The sequence below is a fragment of the Salmo salar genome, chromosome ssa27 (assembly GCF_905237065.1).
Source record: "Salmo salar chromosome ssa27, Ssal_v3.1, whole genome shotgun sequence".
Lineage (NCBI taxonomy): Eukaryota > Metazoa > Chordata > Actinopteri > Salmoniformes > Salmonidae > Salmo > Salmo salar.
Genome location: NC_059468.1, coordinates 11530400 through 11555091, shown reverse-complemented (window position 1 = coordinate 11555091; position 24692 = coordinate 11530400). Strand labels below are relative to the sequence as shown.

The following is a 24692-nucleotide window of genomic DNA, read 5'->3' as shown; positions in this document are numbered from 1 at the left end:
TATATTATTTTGAACATAAATAAGCCGCACATGTCTATAAGCCGCAGGTGCCTACCGGTACATTGAAACAAATGAACTTTACACAGGCTTTAACGAAACACGGCTTGTAACAAAAAATACAAAATTAGCAGTAAGCTTTAGTTGTCTTTTTGCACTGAGTCAATTCCTCACGCTGCTGTTTCCAACGTCTTATCATCGACTCATTAAGACCAAGCTCCCGTGCAGCAGCCCTATTTCCTTTTCCAACAGCCAGATCTATCGCCTTCAACTTGAAAGCTGCATCATATGCATTTCTCCGTGTCTGCCATGATGAGGGTGACAAAATGACTACCGTAATCAGAATGATGGGAAGTTTGAGAGCGCTCGATTTAATCTAAACAGTAAACAAAAAAGTTGTTTGACCTTAACCCGTTCGGCAATTTCTTTGGTCTAATGAAAGCTTCATGCCGCCAAAAAACTGAGCACGTCACAGAATGTGTTTTTTTGGAGAAAAAAAAATGAAAGCGGGAAAAATCCATATATTAGCCGTGTCATTGTTTAAGCCGCGAGGTTCAAAGCTTGGGAAACAAGTTGCGGCTTATAGAGAATTTACGGTACTTAGGGGCACAGTTTACCTCCAGTGATGGATCTACAAATCAGTCAGTGCTAAGAGCATGCCATTCTAATAAGAAACTGAACAGATCCGCTTAAAACTTTGAGAGTCTAGAACTCCGTTAAGATAAAATACAACATTAGGCTTTTATAATAGACAGTGTCCGCTACAAAAAATGTAATGGGCTTCAGCTATATGGCCCAGATCATTCAACATTGAGAATGCGCTGCTTTGGTGAAAATCTTAGCTTGTAGTTTATAACAGTTATTGAAATAGGTTACTCAGGCTATAGCAAAGGAATAGGCCACTTGGCATTGCCCTGCTGTGGGCTGCGCGGTCAGCTCTAATGCGTGGTGCCAGTCAAGTTGAAATCGTCTGTCACATCACGATAGCGGTCAATCATCTTCGATATCCTATACTATCGTAATGTTGCTCAACCCTACTGTACAGAACTCTACAAGGATGACTGGAACAAGAAGTCCCCACCAGGGAGTTACATGGTATGGCAGTCATACATGAGCCATAGGCTACATTGTCAAGTCTGATTTCATCCCTGAAGTAGGCCTATTGCTAATGAGTATGATGCGGCATACTTTGGAATGAGAAGACATTCAGCTGCAGAGAGACACCATAGCATATTATGGTACACCAAATGCCTTCAGATACCACTGCAGCACCAAACACACAAAACGGCATAAGCATTTGGTAAGGTTGTGCAATGAACATGCACTGCATGGCTGCCATAACCGGTGGAAGTAACCATCCCTTCTGCTTTACTTCCGTATCATGTTCCCCCAATCTTTTGAATGGGCTTTACGATTGTATCAAAAACAAATGCAGTATGAAAATAGGCAAAAACTTGCGATGTCATGGTGACATTGGCTAGCTAAGCTCATGTGCAGAAAAACGGTCTTGCGCCAAACTGCACATGTGCAGGCAGTCAAATCAAAGCCAATCATTGGATATAAAGTTGTTTTGGACGAAAATGAAAACGTGTCAGTTTATCACTTTGACAAGGTTTAATCAATAACATCTTCAACTAGGCTACTTAAAAAGGTCCAATAAGGCCGTTTTTAATATCAATTGCAATTTCTCAAACAAGAATGTTGCTAGGACTGTCTAGGAGTGGTCTGAGTGGGGAGGGGAAAACCGAAAACTAGCTGTAGTTGGCAGAGGGGAACTCGTTCTTATTGGTCTATTAACTAATGTATCGCCTGGTGATGTCACCAGGCAGTCCAAAACTACATCTCACCAAAACAGGCTGAAATTTCAGACTGTCTTTTCAAACAGCTCTTACACTAAAATGGGCATTATCATAATTTTCACTGTATTATTCCAAACTCAGCGTGGAAATATATATACAAAACACAAGAAAATCTAGTTTGACTGCACTGGGGCTTTAAGACGTTGTCTCAAATCGAGGTTGTGCCTTTAGATTGAGAAAATTAAGAAATAAGGAAGAATTTTTCACTTCTCTCAGACTTCTCAAACCTTAAACTCCGGTCTTGTCTGTTTACTCTGTTTCGCAAGCATTCCTCGCAATGTTTGGCCTCTGGGTTTAGAGACTCTGATTCTATCATCAAATGAGTGAAAACGCATTTCATTTCATATACACACACATTACCAAAATAATGTGGACACCTGCTCGTTGAACATCTAATTCCAAAATCATGGGCATTAATATTGAGTTGGTCCCCTGTGCTGCTATAACAGCCTCCACTCTTCTGGGAAGGCTTTACACTAGATGTTGGAACATTGCTGTGGGAACTGGCTTCCATTTAGCCACAAGAGTATTAGTGAGGTTCGGCACTGATGTTGGGCGATTAGGCCAGGCTTGCAGTCTGCGTTCCAATTCATCCAAAAGGTGTGCAGGCCAGTCAAGTTCTCCGATCAACAAACAATTTCTGTGTGGACCTCGCTTTGTGCTGAAACAGGAAAGGGCCTTCCCCAAACTGTTGCAAGCACAGAATCGTCTATAATGTTATTGTATGCTGTAGCTTTAAGACTTCCCTTCACTGGAACTAAGGGGCCTAGCACAAACCATGAAAAACAGCTTCAGACAATTACTCCTCCACCAAACTTTACAGTTAGCACTATACATTGGGGCAAGTAGTCTTCTCCTGGCATCTGCCAAACCCAGATTCAACTGTCGGACTGCCAGCTAGCGAAGCATGATTCATCACTCCAGAGAACGTGTTTCCACTGCTCCAGAGTCCAATGGCAGCGAGCTTTACACCACAGCCGACGCTTGGCATTGCACATGGTGATATATATATATATATATATATTTTTTTTTTAATTTTTTTAAATGTGTTTGTGGATGAATTTACTTCTGCCACATGCCTTTTATGAAGTTTTTGCACTTGAAGACCATTGCACTACGTTTTCCCCTATTGAAGGCCGTTCAAAAAGGCTACAAAAGTTAAACTACAAATCTGAGGGACACTTTCACACCGTATTAGGAACTTCTTCAGGATAAAAAAATAAAATAACACCCATAGTTGTGCAGGTCAAACAAGTTTAAGAAAAATGTAATTAACTAAAAATGGTAGCCTGTCAGTTGATTTGACAACAGAAATTACTTTATCCTCATAGACTATTGAAAATATAAAAATAAGGATGACAAATGTATGACTGAAATGTTGCCCAGAATATCCCAATAGATAAAAGTGGAGGACACTGTTCCCACCACGATAGCGACCAACTTGGGGTGGGGAGTTTCAACATTCCTGACATCACTATAAGAATAGGAAACACAAAATCACCCTGCCTGCAGAGGGAGTGAGGGAAGGAATGTCAATAATTATAAAATGGGAGAGGAACTTTCTTGCAATATCTGTTATCTTACCTTGAGCTATAGCTATGGATTCAAAGCTCTGCAGTTCTTTCAGCAAACATGTTCTTTCTTTGGGGTGAAGGCTGTAGATGAATTCTTTCGCTCTTTTCGGAGAGTTTAGGGGTTCCCGCGGCTCGTTGCGTCCGAGCGTTCCCATCCAACAACTTTGCAAGTTGGACACCTTCAAAACCTTTCTGACCGTGACACTTTCCAGCACTGTTCTTGTTGAGATGGTGGGTCGTAGAGCTATCTGAAGACAAAGCTTGAACATTGTGGCAAAATAGGGAAAATATGTTCGTACAAATAAAATTAAAAAACTTCAAATAAGATGGCTGGGTTCTTTACCAGTTTAACGCTCAACGGCACTGCCAACCAGATAATTCAGCAACGTTAACTAAGGTGTTCGCTGTAGTAACGTTAGTAGCTAATATTGCAAGTGTTCGAGTAATGAGAGCTGTCAAAGTAGCGAACCCACAGCTAAGCTAGGTAACGTTAAGTATTATTGCCTAGTTGCAACGTTAGCTTGTAGCTAATGCCCAACATGTAACGTTTAAGTCCTCTCTCCTCTTCTATTATTTGGGAAGACTGGTTTTATGTAACGTTTGCTAGCAACTACAGTCGACTCCTGTTACATTTCTGCAATAATACATTAACGTTACTAAATATGTCTGGCAAGACAGAGCAGTTCACGAAAGGAAAACACAGTAGCTAGCTAACGTTAATTGCACAAACCCGCACGTGACCAGACTGACATGCCTGCTACTATTGTGGCGTTAGCGGGTCCTCTTTCGTTTTGGCTTGAGAAATAAACAATTTCATTGCAAACGTCCGTGCAATTCATCAGAAAGTATTGATATGGACCCCCAAAAAATAGAGCTCAACGTCATAAACTGTCGTCGACTGGAAGCGTTCTTCGATTACTTCCACTTGCGACCAATGTAGTTTTTTTCTCTCCCAAAGACATTATGGTTTCTCCTTTCGTGTTCTTCCTCAATCTTAATTTACTATGTTGAGCTGACATTTCACATATCATTTAGATGTATTCATCTAGATTAATTATTTTTTGCTCCTAGCTACCACGTGTCCTGAGATATTTGTTGTTCCAAATTTGATCATGAGATTCTGCCCGAGTAGTAGTACACCACATTTACCAAAATGCAACACAAAACGTATCCAATTCAAATGTAATTCATTACAAATATAAAATATACATTATTCCAATGTACATACATTCGGCTAAAAGGGCAATCAGACAACTAGGGAATCACACCGATCCCATAGAGGTTAAGAGGTTTTAAGCATTTAGGCACAAGGGGGTATGGTATATGGCCAATATACCTGGCTACTGGCTGTTCTTAACTTGATGCAACCTGGAGTGCCTGGATACAGCCAATGGCGGTGGTATATTGGCCATATAACACAACCCCCTTATTGCTATGCAATTTGAACAGTAAAAAGTCATTTTCTGTCATACCTGTGGTATATGGTCTCATATATATCAAGGCTTTCAGCCAAGCAGCATTCAGGGATTGAACCAGGTTTATAATTGTAATTAAATCCCTTTTGTGCATTAACTATAGATGATTCAGACAGGAGAGTTTGAGTGATGAAAATTATTCAGAGGATTTTGAAATCTCTGAGCAAGAAACACTCAGACAAACTTGAAAAAAACAAATATTAGGCTATTTTCTGGCAATTGTGCCAGATGTTAAGACTACAAACCGTTATAAATGGCCCATTTGCGAGATTGGCTTGTCATTTCAATAGACATAGGCTACAGACAAAAATCTGGGATTATCAATTCAATTTTGCCATGGTTTGCTTAGATAAAGGTAGGTCCCTGATAGGCCTACATCTCATTTCATATAGTCTACAGTAGCCTAGAGAAGATGAAGGTAAAATGTCAACTGAACAATTTAGCAGCTTGCTTTGTTCAAATTAACAGACTAATTTATTCAACATGAATAGCGAAAGGATTTCGAGGTAAGAAGTGCTTGTTTCCCCCAATAGCCTGCTGGAATAGGCTACTGAGGATGGGGTCATAATTTCAATCACTGAATTAAATATTAATAATATGTACACTCCCGGTCAAAAGTTTTAGAACACCTAATTATTCAAGGGTTTTTCTTTATTTTTACTATTTTCTACATTGTAAAATAATAGTGAAGACATCAAAACTATGAAATAACACATATGGAATCATGTAGTAACCAAAAAAAGTGTTAAACAAATCAAAATATATTTTATATTTGAGATTCTTTAAATAGTCACCCTTTGCCTTGACAGCTTTGCACACTCTTGGCATTCTCTCAACCAGCTTCATGAGGTAGTCACCTGGAATACATTTAAATTAACAGGTGTGCCTTCTTAAAAGTTCATTTGTGAAATTTCTTTCCTTCTTAATGCGTTTGAGCCAATCAGTTGTGTTGTGAAAAGGTAGGGGGGTATACAGAAGATAGCCCTATTTGGTAAAAGACCAAGTCCATATTATGGCAAGCACAGCTCAAATGAGCAAAGAGAAACGACAGTCCATCATTGCTTTAAGACACGAAGGTCAGTCAATACGGAAAATTTCAAGAACTTTCGCAAAAACCATCAAGCTCTATGATGAAACTGGCTCTCATAAAGACCGCCACAGGAATGGAAGACCCAGAGTTACCTCTGCTGCAGAGGATAAGTTCATTAGAGCTACCAGCCTCAGAAATTGCAGCCCAAATAAATGCTTCACAGAGTTCAAGTAACAGACACATCTCAACATCAACTGTTCAGAGGAGACTGTGAATCAGGCCTTCATGGTCAATTTGCTGCAAAGAAACCACTACTAAAGGACACCAATAAGAAGAAGAGACTTTCTTGGGCCAAGAAACACGAGCAATGGACATTACACCGGTGGAAATTTGTCCTTTGGTCTGGAGATCAAATTTGCGATTTTTGGTTCCAACCGCTGTGTCTTTGTGAGACGTGGTGTGGGTGAACAGATGATCTCCGCATGTGTATTTCCCACCGTAAGGCATGGAGGAGGAGGTGTTATGATGTGGTGGTGCTTTGCTGGTGACACTGCCTGTGATCTATTTAGAATTCAAGGCACACTTAACCAACATGGCTACCACAGCATTCTGTAGCGATACGCCACGCCATCCTATCTGTTTTGGGCTTAGTGGGACTATCATTTGTTTTTCAACAGGACAATGACCCCAATCACACCGTTAGGCTGTGTAAGGGCTATTTTAACAAGAAGGAGAGTGATGAGTGCTGCATCAGATGACCTGGCCTCCACAATCCCCCGACCTCAACCCAATTGAGATGGTTAGGGATGAGTCGGGCCGGAGAGTGAAGGAAAAGCCGCAAACAAGTGTTCAGCATATGTGGGAACTCCTTCAAGACTGTTGGAAAAGCATTCCAGGTGAAGCTTGTTGAGAGAATGCCAAGAATGTGCAAAGCTGTCATCAAGGCAAAGGGTGGTTATTTGAAAAATCTCAAATCTCAAATATATTTTCATTTAACACTTTTTTGGGTTACTACATGATTCCATGTGTTATTTCATAGTTTTTATGTCTTCACTATTATTCTACAATGTAGAAAATAATAAAACATTAAGAAAAACCCTTGAATGAGTAGGTGTTCTAAAACGTTTGATGGTAGTGTTTATGAACCGAATATGCTTGTCAACAACAGCCAGTGTTTCGGATATATAAAAAAAACTGTAGCCTAATCTGACTACTGTTACCATCAAACTAATGCGTCCTAACAACTGACCGGCAATTGCGATAGAGTTTAGATAACTTCAAATGTAATTAACTAAACATGTCCATTAATAATTGCATAATAACACAAGGCTACAACAGTTTTCGGCTATTTATTAAAGTGGTTTGCCAGCCCCATGTAGTCTACACAAGTGGCACATTGATTTGCAATGACTAAATGATATCATAATTTCAACATATTTATTGTATCAAATGGTAGCTTACAATGGTATATACATTAATAGGCTACCTGATGGCCAACAGAGTCAAATGTATCATTCTCCACATAAAATAACCACGCGAGGGAGTTCCCGAACTTCCATTTAAAATGTCCACTCGGGGAGCCCCCGAGACCCAAGAACTGAGCACGCATAAAACACTTCGCTTGATAGCAAAGTCTACATTAGAATATTGATGTAACCCAAAGTCGTTTTCCATACTTTGCCTCCATTATTGCTTGATGTGCATCAGTTCTAGCGTATTAATATGTATTATGGAAAAAGTTTTGGAAATAGGTGTCCCCATAATTACGATCGAAATAGCCTACCTACAAATGGTAAAACGTTGTCACGATGTGCGCGCGTGCTGCTCTTTCAGTAACAACGTCAATCACTGCCTGCCGGTCAGCAGCAGGTCACAGTGAAATATATATTTTTAAGAGAAATCCCATGGCGGCCGCGGTGCAAATTAGAAATAGCCCAAAAACACGCAACCCGCGACCAATACATGTTCACCGCTACATCGTTTTCAAAGTAGCCCTAAACTACAAACATGGCAACCCTGCACAGACAGAAGGGGTAACACAGAACGTTTTCTCTCCACCAAATATGGTAGTGAGAGAAAGTCCTGTCGCGGGTAGTGGGCGAGGATGGAACTATTTGAAACTGGGCCGCTAATTTTCTCATCGATGAAACATCTGATCTCAATAAATATGTCAAGAACACAATGCACTACGTTTTATAGACTTGACGACTTGCCAACGTTTTAAAAAATTACGTTGTTTAGAAGTGCCAGATCGAATTTAGTTTGTGCACACGCCCACTTCAGAGGAGGCGTTTCCTAACGGAAATATGCAAATACATGATACAACGCGCCAATAGTATCTTGCTAGCTCGTGCTTGGCTTTGACCTTGCCTGTTCTGCCCACTGTGCTTAATTTGCTCCCACTGTAAACGACACAGATTAACTATCCAGGGTTAGTTATACTTATCTTTCTTATTACATTATTATCCTTGTGTGATGATAATAATAAGTACCTTTGTTTTGCGAAATAATGTGTAGTAATTGCTGCATTGTCAAGCATCTACACTACATGACCAAAAGTATGTGGAGACCTGCTCGTTGAGTATCTCATTCCAAAATGATGGGCATTATTATGGAGTTGGTCCCCTCTTTGCTGCTTTAACAGCCTCCACTCTTCTGGGAAGGCTTTCCACTAGATGTTGGAACATTGCTGCAGGGACTTGCTTCCATTCAGCCACAAGAGCATTAGTGAGGTAGTACGCAGTCAGTGTTCTGATTAGAACGCAGTTGGCGTTCTAATTCATCCAAAAGGTGTTTGATGGGGTTGAAGTAAGGGTTCTGTGCAGGCCAGTCAAGTTCTTTCGCACTGATCTCGACAATCCATTTCTGTATGGACCTCGCTTTGTGCACGGGGGCATTGTCATGCTGAAACAGGAAAGGGCCAATCCAAAACTGTTGCCACAAAGTTGCAAGCACAGAATCGTCTAGAATGTCATTTTATGCTGTGGCGTTAAGATTTCCCGTCACTGGAACTAAGGGGCCTAGCCCAAACCATGAAAAACTGTCCCAGACCATTGTTCCTCCACCACCAAACTTCACAGTTGGCACTATGCATTGAGTCAGGTAGCGTTCTCCTGGCATCCGCAAAAACAGATTTGTCCATCGGACTGCCAGATGCTGAAGCCATGATTCATCACTCCTGCTCCAGAGTCCAATGGCGGCGAGCTTTACACCACTCCAGCCAACGCTTGGGATTGCGCATGGTCATCTTAGGCTTGTGTGCGGCTGTTCCGCCATGGAAACCCATTTCTTGAAGCTCCCGACTAACAGTTCTTGTGCTGATGTTGCTTCCAGAGGCAGTTTGGAACTCGTTAGTGAGTGTTGCAACCAAGGAACGTGCTACGCGCTTCAGCACTTTGGTTTCATTCTGTGAGCTTGCGTGGCCTACCACTTCATGGCTGTTGTTGCTCCTAGATGTTTCCACTTCACAATAACAGTACTTACAGTTGACCGGGGCAGCTCTAGCAGGGCAGATATTTGACAAACTGACTTGTTGGAAAGGTGGCATCCTATGACGGTACCACGCTGAAAGTAACTTAGCTCTTCAGTAAAGCCATTCTACTGCCAATATTTGTCTATGGAGATTGCGTGGCTATGTGCTCGATGTTATACACCTGTCAGCAACTGTTGTGGCTGAAGTAGCCAAATCCACTCATTTGAAGGAGTGTCCACATACTTTTGTATATATAGTGGGTGAGGATTCAGCATTTGTTTCATAAAGTTTACATTTGGTCTGTGTGTTGTATGCAGGGTTGAGCGGGCAGGACTATATGGTTCCCTAATCCCTGGTAGTTCTGCCTAGGTATTTATCAAAGAAACACAATGTTCATCATCACTAACCAGGTTTCCATCCAACCATTTCATGTGGATGAATTACCTGACACATAAAAAAAATCACGACCGACCGGTTGATGGAAACAGAATATACCGGTACAATTTTATAAATGCCGACAGACAATTTGTTCCTTCAACATGGTGGGATTTTTTTGTGTCTGTAAAATTAATTATGCGAGAAATTGCGGTGGAAACGCCTTTATGCGCAAATAATATAATAACCATCACGCAATTATATGTTGTGTGGTCCTCACAGTACGACTCGTGAAAGCATGCAGTTTATTAGGCTACAGATTATATAAATTATGAATTTCACAGGGTGGTCAATGTGCACGTGGATGAGTTTGACACTCCGTTCCAATATATGTAACGTTAGAGGGTCTTATTCTGATGACATGGTGATTGATGCTTTGCTGCCGTTTGACAAAAACAAATATCGCTTTTATCCATAATAATCTCATGTAGGTATCCTACCCGAACTGTAGCTGCGAAATGATTTCTATATAACGTTAACCCAAGTTTTTCTGAAAATGCGAAAAATCAAACTATTGAGGATAAAAGTCTGTGCGTGATGACGCCGTGCACATAGAAATAACGATCGCTGTTAAATTTCAATACCGAATGAAAAATACATCTCGTGGTAAAATGTGCATAGTAGTTTATGCAGATTTCAAAATATTCGCATGAAAATCTGATGCAAATTGGATGGAAATGTAGCTCATGTCATGCTGTGATGAAAAGGTATCGCACTAGCGTGTACTATTATTCTTGAGCACTTATTGACCAAACCACTATTAAAGAGTCTTTTATTTACATTAATCTTTTTTTTTTTACAAAATGAACAGCTTTACCTTTCATTAAAAGCAAACAACTAAAGCAATAATCAAAGTCCTTCATTGCTGAAACAAACTGAAAGCACAGCTTTTCAATTAAATAAAATGCCTCTCAATTCCTGATTAGGACAAGTGATACTTTCAGTAATTTCAATTCACCATGATTAATAATAATGACTATTGTATTGAAAATTACAATGTTATCTTTAGTTGCTCTGGAAGCTGTTGCCATTTCTAAAGAATGTCATTTCAGTTGTAAAACGTAAAATCAACTACCCTTTTAAAACTGCAATAGTGCGGATAAGCGTCACTAACAAAACGATTTGAGCCAAGTGAGTTGAAGGGCAGATTGCTTCATGAACACATGGTCTGAGCAAAACATGGTGCAAAGTTGCGGTTTCATTTTCAAGGTAAGACTCAAACATCTCGAAGTCGAGTAAAGTAGCATCTCTCAAAACACTCATTTGCATACAACCTTCCCTTTTCTAAGGGAAAGTGTATTTTTATTACATGTACAATAATGTACACAATTTAAGCAAGGTCACACAAGAGACCAGTAGTAATAATAAGAGGTATATCTGTGATTACAGTAGAACTTCACGTTTTAATTAAACCTCTTCTTGGCGCGGAGCTCTTGGAGGCCCTCTCGGCTCCCTGCTTACTTTCTTTCAGCAAAACAGCAAACACACGACCAACAGCATCCCTACAAAACACAAGGAATGTGGGTCTCTCACACAGAACTGCACCTGTTGGAACACCCAACCACCTAGGCACACTTTATCATAGCAGCTACACCTCTGCAAGCCCTTGGAGGAGCTAACCCAAAGACAAACAAAAAAGGAAACAAATCTTAAGAGTGAAAATGTGTGACATCCCTGATGTTGAGAAAATTATGTTTTTTTTTTTTTTTACTTAAATATATATAATATATTTATCTCTATAGGGCTGATCAGTCCCCGTTAGAGTCTGTGTCATCATTAATATAGTCTTCCTCTATGGGCGTTTCACCGTTCTCTGTCCCCCACTCATCCTCGTCATACTCAATACTGTCATTATCCTCCATTAGTTCATTCTCAGGCTCAGGCCCACCTGCGGCTGCTGCGGCCTCTGCCCCGCCGGGCTCTGCAAACTGGCCCAGGTCCCCGCCTGGCGCCACGTAGCCGTTGTTGTTGAAGGGCACCCTGTCCCGGGCCTCCTCCTCAATGTACACCTTCTGGTGGCACATGGGACACGTGTCCTGGATGTAGAGCCACTTACGGAGGCAGAGTGCATGGAAGTAGTGTTGGCACGGCGTGATACGTGCCGACGTGGCAAACTCCTGGTAGCATATGGCGCAGACGTCCTCGATGTCGCGCAGCTGGCCACCCTTCACCTCCGGCAGGGAGTTGATCTTCTTGACAGCCGTACGGCGGTTGATGAAGGTCTTCCAGCCGTTCTTGGCCTGCAGGTAGATGTTGAAGTAGGCGTGGAGGCACATCATGCAGGCGCGGATCTTGCTACCCGCCTCGAACATCATGGTGTAGGCGCCGTTTCCAAACATGATGACGCCAAAGACAAACTCGATGACGTTGCCCGTGGAGCGCACGCAGTAGACGTAGTCGTCCAGCTTCTCCCACAGCACGTTGTAGTAGCCATCCACCATAAAGAGGCCGTAGACCGTCAGCGACACCACCACCTTGAGGCAGAGCTCCACGCAGAAGGCCGTGACGGCGAACAGCCAGGTGTTGAGGGCGTAGCGGTGCCACAGGGTATAGCTGAGCACAACGGGCAGCACGAAGAGGCAGAGCGACACCAGCAGGACCGGGAAGTGGCGGCGGAAGGAGGAGACGTGCGAGGCACTCAGCGACATGAGCACGGGGTCCGTCATGCCATGGATGAAGTGGAGGATGGCAGTCAGCAGAAGGCACATGTTGCGGCTGAGCCGCACCAGCCGTTCCTCAGGGTCCAGACCACTCAGGCCCGTTTGCAGGGCCAGGATGAAGAAAAGAACGGGTGCCACGAAGCCCAGCCGCTTGTCCTCTTCCTCGGTGGAGCCGATGAATGCCAGGATGCTGAGGCCCAGGTAGTGGGCGATGGAGGAGATGACGGCGCTCATGCCCAACACGGTCAGTGTAGAGTCACAGCCGCTGATGATGAGGTTGCTGAACAGGTCCCAGAAGACGTCCCACGTCAGGTAGCTGTGTTCGCCACTCTCGTGCCGCACCACCTTGACTACGTAGACCAGGATGATGGCCTGCGCTGTCATGCGTGTGAGCCAGAAGACACGCAGCACGTCCGGGAAGCGGATCCTCTTCCAGGTGTCCTCCACCAGAAGCTGCAGCCCGTAGATGCGGTACATGTGGCGCACCAGCAGGTAGACGTAGCGGCAGGAGTAGTAGAACCACTTGAGCTTAAGGGCCAGGCACACAGCCGTGTTCAGAGCCAGAGCCAGGCCCGAGGCCACCGCTATCAGTTGCCGTATGTCCACGGGAAGCTCGATGATGAGCCCCCACAGCGGAATCATGACATCCAGGACCACAAGGGCAGCAAACACAGACTGAATGTTTAGCAGCACCACATAGCCCATGCCGAAAAGGAGTTGCACCACGGCCATGCCCAACCATAGGGTGGGCCCGTTTCGTGGTAGGAGTCTAAAGCCCAGCGCTGCTTTGTAGTAGGCGCTGTAGAAGTCTATGTGAGATATGGCATAGTAGTTGATAAGAACGGCCACCACTCCCAGGAGCACAGCGAAGAATAGCGTGTAGAACTTGAATAGGGCCTTCTGGGACAACACCAAGACCACACTGGAGACCATGATACCTGAAACAAATTCAAACCATAGTGTCAACATGCCATCAAGTGAAACAGACCATCTACTGTACAAGAGGTCTTGATTTATGATAAGGTTTAGAACAACATTTAGCTGGAGAGGGATCAGTAATTTGGTAGTATCTTACTTTAGGCAAACTACCAACCCTACCGTTGAGCTTGATCACACTGAACTATACTGGGGTCGGAAAACTTACCTCAATGCAGGGATGGGATATGCCACTGTACTCCAAATTGTAGCTTTATCCACACTGATACATCGAGAATATTGAAATACTGCTAGTTTTCCTGGAAAACTGCCCTTTTTGTCCTCATACGAGGTAGCCCTAGCCATGGCAGCCATTATGAAATGGCACGTCACGTTGAACAACAAAGGAGCTGAATGGCTGACACTGCCATTTCAAAATTGGCTGCAGTGTTTACTGTTTGCTAGTATGAGGACGAAAAGGGCAGTTCTCCAGGAAAACTAACAGTATTTCAACATTCTCTATGTATCAGTGTGGATGAAGGTATAACTTGATATACAGTGGCATATCCCATCCCTGCATGGAGGTACGTTTTCAGACCCATATCTCACTTCGACTCCACTGTGTCTTAATGTAACCATGATTGCATTCCGACCCGTGTAGTTCAGTGTAATCAAGCGCAAAAGGTAGGGTCGGTATCTAAAAATGTCTGAAAACATTACATAGGTCTAAGTGTAACGATTGACATGTTTGCAAGGAGAGAGACTAGTATGGTAACTTGCAGGGTAGGTAGGTGTTTTGACATGGGTCATGCAAACATAGTGTTGGACTTGAGGGCAGTAAGTATGGCCAAAAAGTACCTGATCAAACACACACGGAGGTCAGCAAACTACCTAGACGTGATTGTTTGCCTGTGACAGTATTGACAGGCCAAAATGAAGGCCACAACATCAGTTATTTGTCCTGCATTGACAAAACAGGTTTACCCATACTTCATAACTTTACTTAATAGCTACTTGGCCAGAGGTAAATTATCCTACAACACCTGGCTGGTATTAATTTGTCTGATAGCCAATATGTTGGTCATATGTCTGCCTAATGTTACTTAGCTGGCTAGCTAACTGTACTAGAAAGCCTAGGAGTAAGGGGTATGGTTATTAGCTACCTATCTGGCTAACAATTGCAAAGAACATGGTCTTCGTGTTGTTATCACTGGCTCCCAAGTGGCACAGCCGCAGCGGTCTAAAGCACTGCATCTCAGTGCTAGAGTTCGATTCCAGGCTGTATCACAACCGGCCGTGATTGGGAGTCTTATAATGCGGCGCACAGGAATTGGCCCAGCGTCGTCCAGGTTGGGGTTTGGCCGTCATTGTCAATAACAATTTGTTCTTAACTGATTTGCCTAGTTACATAAAGGTCAAATAACAAAAATAAAACTGCTTTGGAAGGATTGGGCTGTGGTCCAGGCCCTTCGCGGTTGACAGGTGACGCGAGTCAGCCACACTGACGTCTGCAATAGTAACTATAGCTAGCTGTCAAGAGGGTGACGGCGGCTCGCATGTAGGGGTCCAAAACTACTAATAATCTTACCCATTACTCGGATTAAAATCTTGCCCGCTGTTCCGGCCCATCCTGACCCAGGAGCATAGTAAGAGTTAAAAATGGCGTCGATAATAAAGATGCAAGGGACTCGAAATGCCACATCCAGCACGGTCAAGGCTTGTTGGCCGATTCGGACATTAGCTGAGGCCATGGCTTAGGGCGTAAGTCCCGGAGGACTCGGTCGCTCCGTTTAAAGAGTTAAAAACTCCAGCTTCTTTTGGTGTCAACTTCCCACACGTTATTTAACGGGGTCCATACAAATCGCCATCTTCGCTGCCCTCCTGCTGCTATGCAAAGAACGCGGAAGTTTCTACTTTTTTTAAACCCTCGTGACGTTTTGGACGTCAAAAGGTGTAGTCTGTGACGTATCCATGTGCTTTATCAAAGATTTTTATAACTAACCCAAGATAGACCAGAGCCTGTATTTTCCAATGGGAGTAATTTTATCATAGTGGGTAGAACAAGCAAGGAGATGAGGAGCCAAGCACCAGCTGGGAGCCAAGCACCAGCTACCAGCTACTGAGATTCTATTGGCGCGTTGTAGCATTTATTTGCCTAATCTGTGAAGTGCGCATGTGCAATAACTCAGTTTTCCCTTGCGCTCCTTCTAAACGCACATTTCAGAAACTTTGGCAAAGGGTGAAGTCTACAAAACGCAGTCCACTCTTTTTGTTACATATTTTAGTTTTGGAAACAGAATACTGTATGTAGATCAAATATTTTATTGATGAGAACATTTGCAGAATGTCGGCCAAAATCCATCTCGCTCCATCTTCCCCTCTGCCTGCCACAGGGCTTCTTCCTCTCATCACCATATTTGGTAGTGAGTGGAAACGCCAACCGGATGCTTCACATTTAGACATCTGGCGAAATATCTGGTACATTCTTCTATTTGTGGCCTTATGGCGCTTTCTGCCGCGTTCACGTACTATTCGGAAATAGCATACTTTATATTTTATTACAATAATACATCAATACAAAAGGTACATGGGGAACACAAGGGGCGGCAAGTAACCTAGTGGTTAGAGCGTTGGGCCAATAACCTTTCGAATCCCTGAGCTGACAAAGTAAAAATCTGTGGTTCCGCTCCTGAACAAGGCAGTTCTGTTCCCCAGTAGGCCGTCATTGTAAATAAGAATTTGTTCTTAACTGACTTGCCTAGTTAAGTAAAGGTTAAAATACCTATACTTAAGTGATAATGCCCTCGAATCCGGTTTTTGGAGGATATATTAGCATAGGTGTTGTTAGGGCCGGCTTTGAGGGCATTACCTCTTTTATATAACACATTAAAATAACGATTGACATTTTTATTAAAAAACGTTATTTTGATTAATTAATTCGTACTATTTCACATTTCCACAAGATACTCTCGATACCAATCTAGGGTTGCTACCCAAGCCGGCTGGTCGTTCGTTCTATTGGTTCGGTTGCCAGAGACGCGACCCAGTTGTTCTTTCTAAATGTTCCATTGCCATACAGGCGGCAATGTTCTTATCCCTTGCTTGCTAGCTAGCTAGCCAGCCAACTACGGCTAACTTACGGTCATGTCAAACAGTGCAGAAAGAATAACAACAGTAGCTGCATTTGTTTAAACTGTTTTGTGGCAACATTTATTTGGATACATCCATAACTGAGCTAATGAGGCACGGTTTCGCCTGGCATAGTAAATGTGCTCGTTAAGACTGTTGTTCAGAGGAGCTAGCCAACAACACAGCTAACACAATAACTTCAAACTGAAGCTGACTGAAGAGGGAAAGACTAGCAAACTAGCTGCACTTCGTTGTACTTTTTTTAATTGACATTTCTTTGTGCATATTATCCATAAAAATGATGTCAGCTGATTCATAATTTCGACTGGCTGAGAAACGCTGCCTGCCTCTCGTCCCGAAATGTTTACATTTACATTTAAGTCATTTAGCAGAAATGTTCATTACTATGGGACAGTTGATCAAATTTGAATATTGAAACAATGTTGCAAATGTCAGAGAGACAGACAGCAAGGTTTATACAAATCTCCGCTGTTGAAAACAAAATGTTAGTCTAAAAGAAATGTGAGATAATGTCTAGATTATTTTTATAGTGGAGATCAAGTTTATAACGTCCCTCCCTGGGCTAATGAGACAGTGGATTGCACAGTCAGATGGAACAGAGTAAATAGGCATTTTAAGGCCATGCTAACTAAATTCTCCATGCAAAGTTGGTGATAAGGCATTTCTGAGGACTTCACTGATTGACACCAGCAAGTGCTAACATGAGCAGTTGGAGCCTGTTGGCAGATGGTGTAAACATAAACCACTCTAGAAGAGTAGCATGAAATGCTCTTCCTTAAGGGCAAAAGGCATTTTCAAATTAGGTCAGGGAAAATGTATTTTAGGAAAAGTAATCAGCTTCCAGGAAAGAACACTTTCATAGTGGTGTTGTAAATTATGTTTGCCATCTCCACAGGATCCTCATTCCTTGCAGCAGCCATGACTTCAAGCACTTGTCTGGAATAAAGGTTAAAAAAAAGGGATTGACATTACAAAAAGTCACAGATATCATCCTGAACAACAACACAATGAGCTCACAGGGCTAATCAATTCAGCTGTTAATTCAGCTGGTAATGCTCAGATTATCATGAATGAATGAACAAGTCCACGTTGGGTCATCACTGTAACATTCTATATGCTATCAAGACCCCCAGATTTTGTACAATCCCTTTCAACCTAGGAACCAACTGACATACATGATATGGCAAGGCTCGTTCCTGTCCTTCAAGCAGTGTCCTGCCTCCCATTTCTTCTTGGTGGGAAATGTAGTTTTGATGTGCTTGGCCCCCGCATGAGTGTTCTTCACCCCACACCATGGAGCATCTAGAAATGAGAGGAGAGCATTCACTCAAACTAGCATTCTCCCAATGTTCTGAAGCAAGCTGAGACACAGATTAATATAAGCACTTTTTCTCAGCAGAGTCACAAACCTGTCTCAATCATCAGTCTTTCACTGGGAATGGACTTCATCGCTTCAATATTTGCTCCTGTTTTCAAAGAACTGAAATGGTGAGAGAACAAAAATCAAAGATTTGGAATGAAATAAACTATATTTACACAGGTCACTTTTCTGCATAACTTCTCAACCTCAAAATGATCTCACCAGCCGTTTATGCCAATATATAGATCCAGGTCAGTAAGGGCAGCAGCGTCTTCTTTAGTTCCATCAAAAGAATGGACCTGGTAGATTTGAAAAGCATTCAATGACACTGATTTATAACTTTCCTAGGGGGTCAAGGGAAAATAATGTATTCATTACATGAATGGTTCTCAACTACAAAATAACATCTGATTGAGACATTTCCTTACCACACCTCCGACACATCTGTCTCTGTTTCTCTTCATGATGTCTGCCAAGAAAACAAATGACAATATAAAACATTAGCCATTGTCATGGCATCAAGAGGCAGATGTTGTACATGTGTGAGACAACAAACATACCAAGGAAATCTTTATGCGAGTTTCTGCAGTGAAGGAACATTGGCAGTTTGGTTTCCTCAGCCAAGTCGAACTGCTTCTCAAAATACCTGTCACAGGGAAAAAGTGGTTTGATGCACTTATAATCTTAACTTTTACATTTTTCCTTTTGTTAAGTGCAATACATTATTTGTATTGGTGCAGTCTATAAACATTATTCTAAAAGAAAAAGGTAACTCACTTCATTTGAGTTTCTTTTGGACAGAATTCCAACCTGTCAAAATCTGTGGTGTTGAGAGCAGAGGCATACAGTGGGCTAAATAACTTGACCCATTTATTGTACATGTACCAGTATGTTGAAACTCAAAACAATGCTAAAACATACATGTATTACAGGGACTGTTAAGAGTTGGATATGATGACAATACATGGCTGCCAACCTACCTAATCCACATTCTCCAATGGCCACCACCTTGCCCTTGTTTGATGTTGCCAACTCCCTCAGTGATGTGAAGTACTGATCTGGTCCACTCTGTTCAAACTCACTGCAGCGTGTTGGATGACATCCAACCGTACTGTAAAATTCCTCTATGCATAGACACAAATTGTATGACCATAATGAAACTGTTATAACTCTGAAAGCGCTGCCAAAATGTTTTAAACACGAGTGAATAATAATTTTAATCCTAGTCATTTTGATACATCATCATTACCTCTGGAGTGTGCTAATTTGAGGGCCTCCTTGCTGTCTTCAAGATTCCCCCCCGTGATCATGAACTGTAAGCATTAAGGAACATGACCCAGGGCTCTCCGACCCGGTTCCTGGAAAGCTACCCTCCTGTAGGTTTTCACTCCAACCCCAGTTGTAACTAACCTAATTCAGTGTATCAACCAGCTAATTATTAGGATCAGGTGCCGTAGATTAGGGTTAGAGTGAAAACCAACAGGACAATAGCTCTCCAGGAAAAGGGTTGGATAGCCCCGATATAGGCTATTCACACAATATTATATTTATGATATTGACATGAAATTAAACATTGACACAAATCTTACCTTTTGGACTCCAACTTTGACAGCACGGTCAATTATCTCATCAAAGTCACCTGCAATTTATTTATTTTTTTATAAAAAGTTGTTACCAATTTATGAGTATATAACTTGGCAACAATGAAGTACAGATATGTTAGAAATGCTTAATACATTCCCAATCAGCCTAGTAAATGTAACGTAGATACATATTGCACATATCAGATGTTTCATTTGGCAGTGTTATGTAGCCCAAATGCATGTTCAACTCACACCTACCTTGGTGTTTTTGATTTCCTCTGTAAACTCCTCGAAACATAGGGTCTGTTAGGTTAATACCGATATCTGTGGAGGAGAATGGCATACATAATCATAACTCAGAAATCATATATATCCCCTGCTTTATAGGCATCCATGTCTATAGTAAGTACTAAGCAGCTTAGTACTTACATAATACATCACGTTCAGCTTTACCACAAATAGGCAGCTCATCAGCAATTTTTAACCGTATATAAAGTTAGGCTATTGTCAAGTGGCACAGTAACAATAGACCATCTCTGATTCTGTACAAGCTTCCATGCACAGCTAATGTAATGTAATAATGTATTGTTACATCAAGGGGCATAGTTTTGAAAACTGGCTAGACTACCTGTCGTTCTGCAGTTGTGGTGGGTTCTGTAAGCTAAAATAGCTAGCAGTAGTACTGTACATTCAGCAACAACTATTTCCCTAATTTAGACAACGTATAGTTGCTTGTTGTATCTGGCAGCACTGCTCAATCCGATCCCTGGTAACGTCTTACCTATAAATTTTAAGTGTGCCATCCTTGCCAGGCTACTGAAAGAATCTCCACATGCAATTTTGAGCATTTCCCATAATTCTACAACCTCATACACAATTACCATATATAACCAAATAGATGCGCATATTTTACATTTACCTTTGTCTCAGGTGACGAAAAATGATAACGAAAGGAAATAGTATGTATTGTGTATTATTACAGCCACTCTAGATCATTATCAGATATTCTTTGCTATTATCAATATTGCTAAAATAGTAAAAATGTAATTACGCATCACGTAGATGTAAACTGTAATGCCAAATCGCAGACATCCAATGTCCCACAATCCTCATCGCCGCCGAAGGTGACAGGGGACAGAAAAAATGGCAACTGCGTACCTTACTCACCACCAAAAAGTCTTGAGGCTGTACAAAAAATCATTGAGGCACCTTGAATCATGGTGTATTTTTAGGTAAGCAAAGTAGTTCTCGTTATGGAGTCGTATTGAATAATGTGCAATGTTCTTATCGACTGCATGGAACCAGCTAGCTAGCTGGCTAGGTCACCCTCTGTTTACCCCTGCGCGGTGCTAATGTAACGATACGCTCTCTGACATGCTATAGAGCTAGCTGGTGGATAAACTATAAATTAGCTAGCTATCTGCTCGATTCAAGTTAGTGCTTGCCTCTGTACTATGATAGCTAATGTGTTTAGCTAGTTGTCGATCATACACGCACAGTCAGTGTAGCCTGCTGTTGTTGACATCAACCGCGGCACCACCTAACAGTACTAATTTGGATTACAGGGATAAATACCGCTTCTACGCGTGCATGATGAGGGCACGCTTCGACGAGGCCAAGGATGAGAAGGACATGGTCAAAGCCACTATGATGCTGAAGGCAGGAGAGGAGGAATTCTGGTCTAACCAACACCCCCAGCCTTACCTATTCCCTGACTCTCCAGGAGGAACTTCCTATGAAAGATATGAAATGTACAAGGTAACTAAATTAGAAGATTGTCCAACATCTGGATGTGCATTGTGTGTTACGGATTAGGGTCCATCTTTTATCCTGGGATTTACTAGTTAAGTACACAAGGGGGCACCAAAAAGATCCATATAAACCCATTGATTGGGTGTCTATTACAACAATGCAAACACAATTAGCACAAGTAATAGCACATTTCCATGGAGGCTGCTAGCTGAAAATGATAACTAGCGCAAATGAAAATAAACAAATTACAAAGACAGACAATCCAGCTAATTTAGTTATACATATATACAATACCAGTCAAAAGTTTGGACACAGCTACTCATTCAAGGGTTTTTCTTGATTTGTACTATTTTCTACATTGTAGAATAATAGTGAAGACATCAAAACTATGAAATAACAGATATGGAATCATGTAGTAACTGTAAAAGTGTTAAACAAATCAAAATGAGATTCTTCAAAGTAGCCACCCTTTGCCTTGATGACAGATTTGCACACTTGGCATTCTCTCAACCAGCTTCACTTGGAATGCTTTTCCAACAGTCTTGAAGGAGTTCCCACATATGCTGAGCACTTGTTGGCTGCTTTTCCAACACTCTGCGGTCAAACTCATCTCAATTGGGTTGAGATTGGGTGATTGTGGAGGCCAGGTCATCTGATGCACCACACATCTCTCTCCTTCTTGGTCAAATAGCCGTTACACAGCCTGGAGGTGTGTCGGGTCATTGTCCTGTTGAAAAACAAATGATAGTCCCACTAAGCACAAACCAGATGGGATGGTGTATCGCTGCAGAATGCTATGTTAGCCATGCTGGTTAAGTGTGCCTTGAATTCTAAATAAATCACCGACAGTGTCACCAGCAAAGCACCATCACACTTCCTCCTCCGTGCTTCACGGTGGGAACCACACATGCGGAGATCATCCGTTCACCTACTCTGCGTCTCACAAAGACACGGCAGTTGGAACCAAAAATCTCACATTTGGACTCATCAGACCAAAGGACCGATTTCCACTGGTCTAATGTCCATTGCTTGTGTTTCTTGGCCCAAGCAAGTCTCTTGGGCCAAGAAGAGAGGTTTTTGCGACTGCTCTTGAAGAAACTTTCAAAGTTCTTGAAATGTTCCGGATTGACAGACCTTCATGTCTTAAAGTAATGATGGACTGTTCTTGCCAGAATATGGACTTGGTCTTTTACCAAATAGGGCTATTTTCTGTGTACCTTGTCACAACACAACTGATTGGCTCAAACGCATTAAGAAGGAAAGAAAATTCCATAAATTAACTTAACAAGGCACACCTGTTAATTGAAATGCATTCCAGGTGACTACCTCATGAAGCTGGTTGAGAGAATGCCAATAGTGTGCAAAGCTGTCACGGTGGCTACTTTGAAGAATCTCATATTTTATATTTCGATTTTAACACTTTTTGGCTGTGTTATTTCATAGTTTTGATGTCTTCACTACAATGTAGGAAATAGTAAAAATAAAGAAAAACCATGGAATGAGAAGGTGTGTCCAATCTTTTGACTGGTACTGTAGGTAGGAGCTACTGAATGTCATTTTTGGTGAGTTTGGACATTTACAAGCGAATGTGAACGAGAGACATTGTGCAAATGAACAAAGTTTTGTCTAAAGAACAGTACAGGCTCTGAAGCAGAATGTGTACACGCTGTGCCCATGCGGAGTCTGGAATCGCTAGGGCAAGGGTTAGTGCAACGGTCCTGCCTGCTCTGCTAAGATAGGTGGCAGGAGTAGACAGGCCGAGAACGGACAGGACAAAAACGCAAGGAAACCATGCAGTGGCGCTGTACAGATAACTCATACAAAGGGCATTGACTTCTCAAACACTGCCGATGTGAACACTGATGCCTTGTGACCTTATTAATTCAGCCACTTGTTTAGATAAACTTAGGGGTCGTGTTAACTTGCAAGTTTACACGGAATTCTTAGTTCATTTTCTCAATATAAAAAAGCACAACCTAGATTTGAGCCAATATCTTAAGTAGCTGCTGCTGAACAGGTTATAACTGACACATTTTCATTTTCAAAAAATTACTTCATATCGAAGGACTGCATTTGACGGCCTGTACATGCGCAGTTCGGCACGAGATGACCGTTAGAACCGATGACGTTTTTCTGTGCATGAGTTAAGCTAGCCAAAGTCGCCATGACATCTCCAAGCTTGATCTGGGAATTCTATTGGAGAAGCAGTTTTCTGATTTCTTGTATTCTGTTTTTACAGGTCCCCGAATGGTGTTTAGATCACTGGCATCCGTCAGAGAAGGCCATGTATCCTGACTACTTTGCCAAGAGGGAGCAGTGGAAGAAGCTGCGAGAACAGAGCTGGGCAGGAGAGGCAAGTTAGGCTACAGTCCCTTTTCCACGAAGAGAAGAATTCTGTCCATTCTCGTACTTTTTTGTGCTAAACAAAGCATCAAAGTTAAAGAATGCATGGTTTGATGTTCACCAGTGGGTCTGTTTTTACATTTAGTTGTTTAGCACAAGCTCTTATCCACTTTAGAAGAAAAATGTACTTACTGTGATATGTGGTCGTCCCACCTAGCTATCATAAGTCACTGCTAGTAGGGGGGGAAAGCCAAGGGCAAGTGTTAGTTTACGAAAGGCACTTTTGTTTTATATTTGCCGACAAGTACACTCCCCAACCTAAATCCTCCAAAAAGGGTCTGAGTTGGAAGTCTGGGAACATTTTATTTATGCAATGTTCTTTCAAGTCATAATCAGGGTCCTGGCATATTTTCTTTTACGTTTTTTAATTACTTCCCTCCTGTTGGATTAGAAATATGACAGATTAACAAACGTTCATATGAATTAAATAACCCAATGAATCAATTGATTATACTCACTTCAGACCGCCTTATAAATTGTTGAAATTTGAACTGTTCTGAGTCTTAAGGTGGTGTCATCTCTCGTTTCAGGTTCAGCAGCTGCAGGAAGAGACCCCTGCCATTGGGCCCAAGACCGAGGCCCTCCCCCCGGCCCGCAAGGACGGCGACCTTCCCCCTCTGTGGTGGCAGTACGTCACCCGCCCCAGGGAGCGCCCCGTCTAAGAGCCCCCGGATGACACTACCTGGTGATAACTCCATAGTGGCACATGGCAGCTCACCATGGTACCTACTACCACACAACAGCATGCAGATTCACCTCCTGGTGAATTACTATCCATCTGTAAAGATAATTATATAATGGAGTCGTTTTGGAAGAGGTTGCCGTATGCTTTGTCAGAAGATATTCCACCCTGTCTGAATTGACAGCAATTATTTAGTAGTAAAAGCGGGTGACTTTCAAATGTACTGTAGATGTCCTTGTACAGGAAAAGAAGTACATCTGTTTAAATAAATCTGAGTATAATTCTTGGGAAATGATTGTGTCTCTTGATATGCAGTATTGGCATTGTAGTGTTGAGTATCTTGAG

General features: G+C 42.1%; 4 protein-coding genes across 8 annotated transcripts; 1 reads left to right on the top strand and 3 right to left on the bottom strand.

Moving 5' to 3' along the window:
- Window positions 1-2898: 2898 nt before the first annotated feature.
- On the bottom strand, window positions 2899-4179 carry tmem65 (transmembrane protein 65). The gene has a single exon (NM_001140624.1). It carries the CDS (start codon window positions 3697-3699, stop codon window positions 3331-3333), a length of 369 nt encoding a protein of 122 aa, NP_001134096.1. The 5' UTR covers window positions 3700-4179; the 3' UTR covers window positions 2899-3330.
- Window positions 4180-10597: 6418 nt separating this feature from the next.
- Window positions 10598-15499, bottom strand: rnf139 (ring finger protein 139). 2 transcript variants are annotated; one of them, XM_014177091.2, is made up of 3 exons: window positions 15006-15499; window positions 11731-13440; window positions 10598-11344 (listed from the first exon to the last, which is right to left on the bottom strand). In XM_014177091.2, exons 1-3 carry the CDS (start codon window positions 15166-15168, stop codon window positions 11310-11312), a joined length of 1908 nt encoding a protein of 635 aa, XP_014032566.1. In that variant the 5' UTR covers window positions 15169-15499; the 3' UTR covers window positions 10598-11309.
- A 1101-nt stretch (window positions 15500-16600) lies between these two features.
- On the bottom strand, window positions 16601-20564 carry tatdn1 (TatD DNase domain containing 1). Of its 4 annotated transcripts, none has more exons than XM_014177261.2 (12): window positions 20430-20564; window positions 19769-19834; window positions 19517-19566; window positions 19177-19240; window positions 18908-19051; window positions 18705-18747; window positions 18488-18573; window positions 18356-18396; window positions 18150-18226; window positions 17977-18047; window positions 17743-17869; window positions 16601-17503 (listed from the first exon to the last, which is right to left on the bottom strand). In XM_014177261.2, the coding sequence occupies exons 2-12, from the start codon at window positions 19806-19808 to the stop codon at window positions 17401-17403; spliced, it is 846 nt and encodes a 281-aa protein (XP_014032736.1). In that variant the 5' UTR covers window positions 19809-19834; window positions 20430-20564; the 3' UTR covers window positions 16601-17400. The 4 variants fall into 4 exon arrangements, with proteins under 4 accessions (XP_014032736.1, XP_014032734.2, XP_014032735.1 ...); XM_014177259.2 differs by lacking the exon at window positions 20430-20564 and adding an exon at window positions 20292-20410; XM_014177260.2 differs by lacking the exon at window positions 20430-20564 and adding an exon at window positions 20139-20381.
- Window positions 20460-24639, top strand: ndufb9 (NADH:ubiquinone oxidoreductase subunit B9). Its single transcript, XM_014177264.2, has 4 exons — window positions 20460-20742; window positions 21076-21268; window positions 23502-23615; window positions 24196-24639. The coding sequence occupies exons 1-4, from the start codon at window positions 20654-20656 to the stop codon at window positions 24325-24327; spliced, it is 528 nt and encodes a 175-aa protein (XP_014032739.1). The 5' UTR covers window positions 20460-20653; the 3' UTR covers window positions 24328-24639.
- Window positions 24640-24692: the final 53 nt, after the last annotated feature.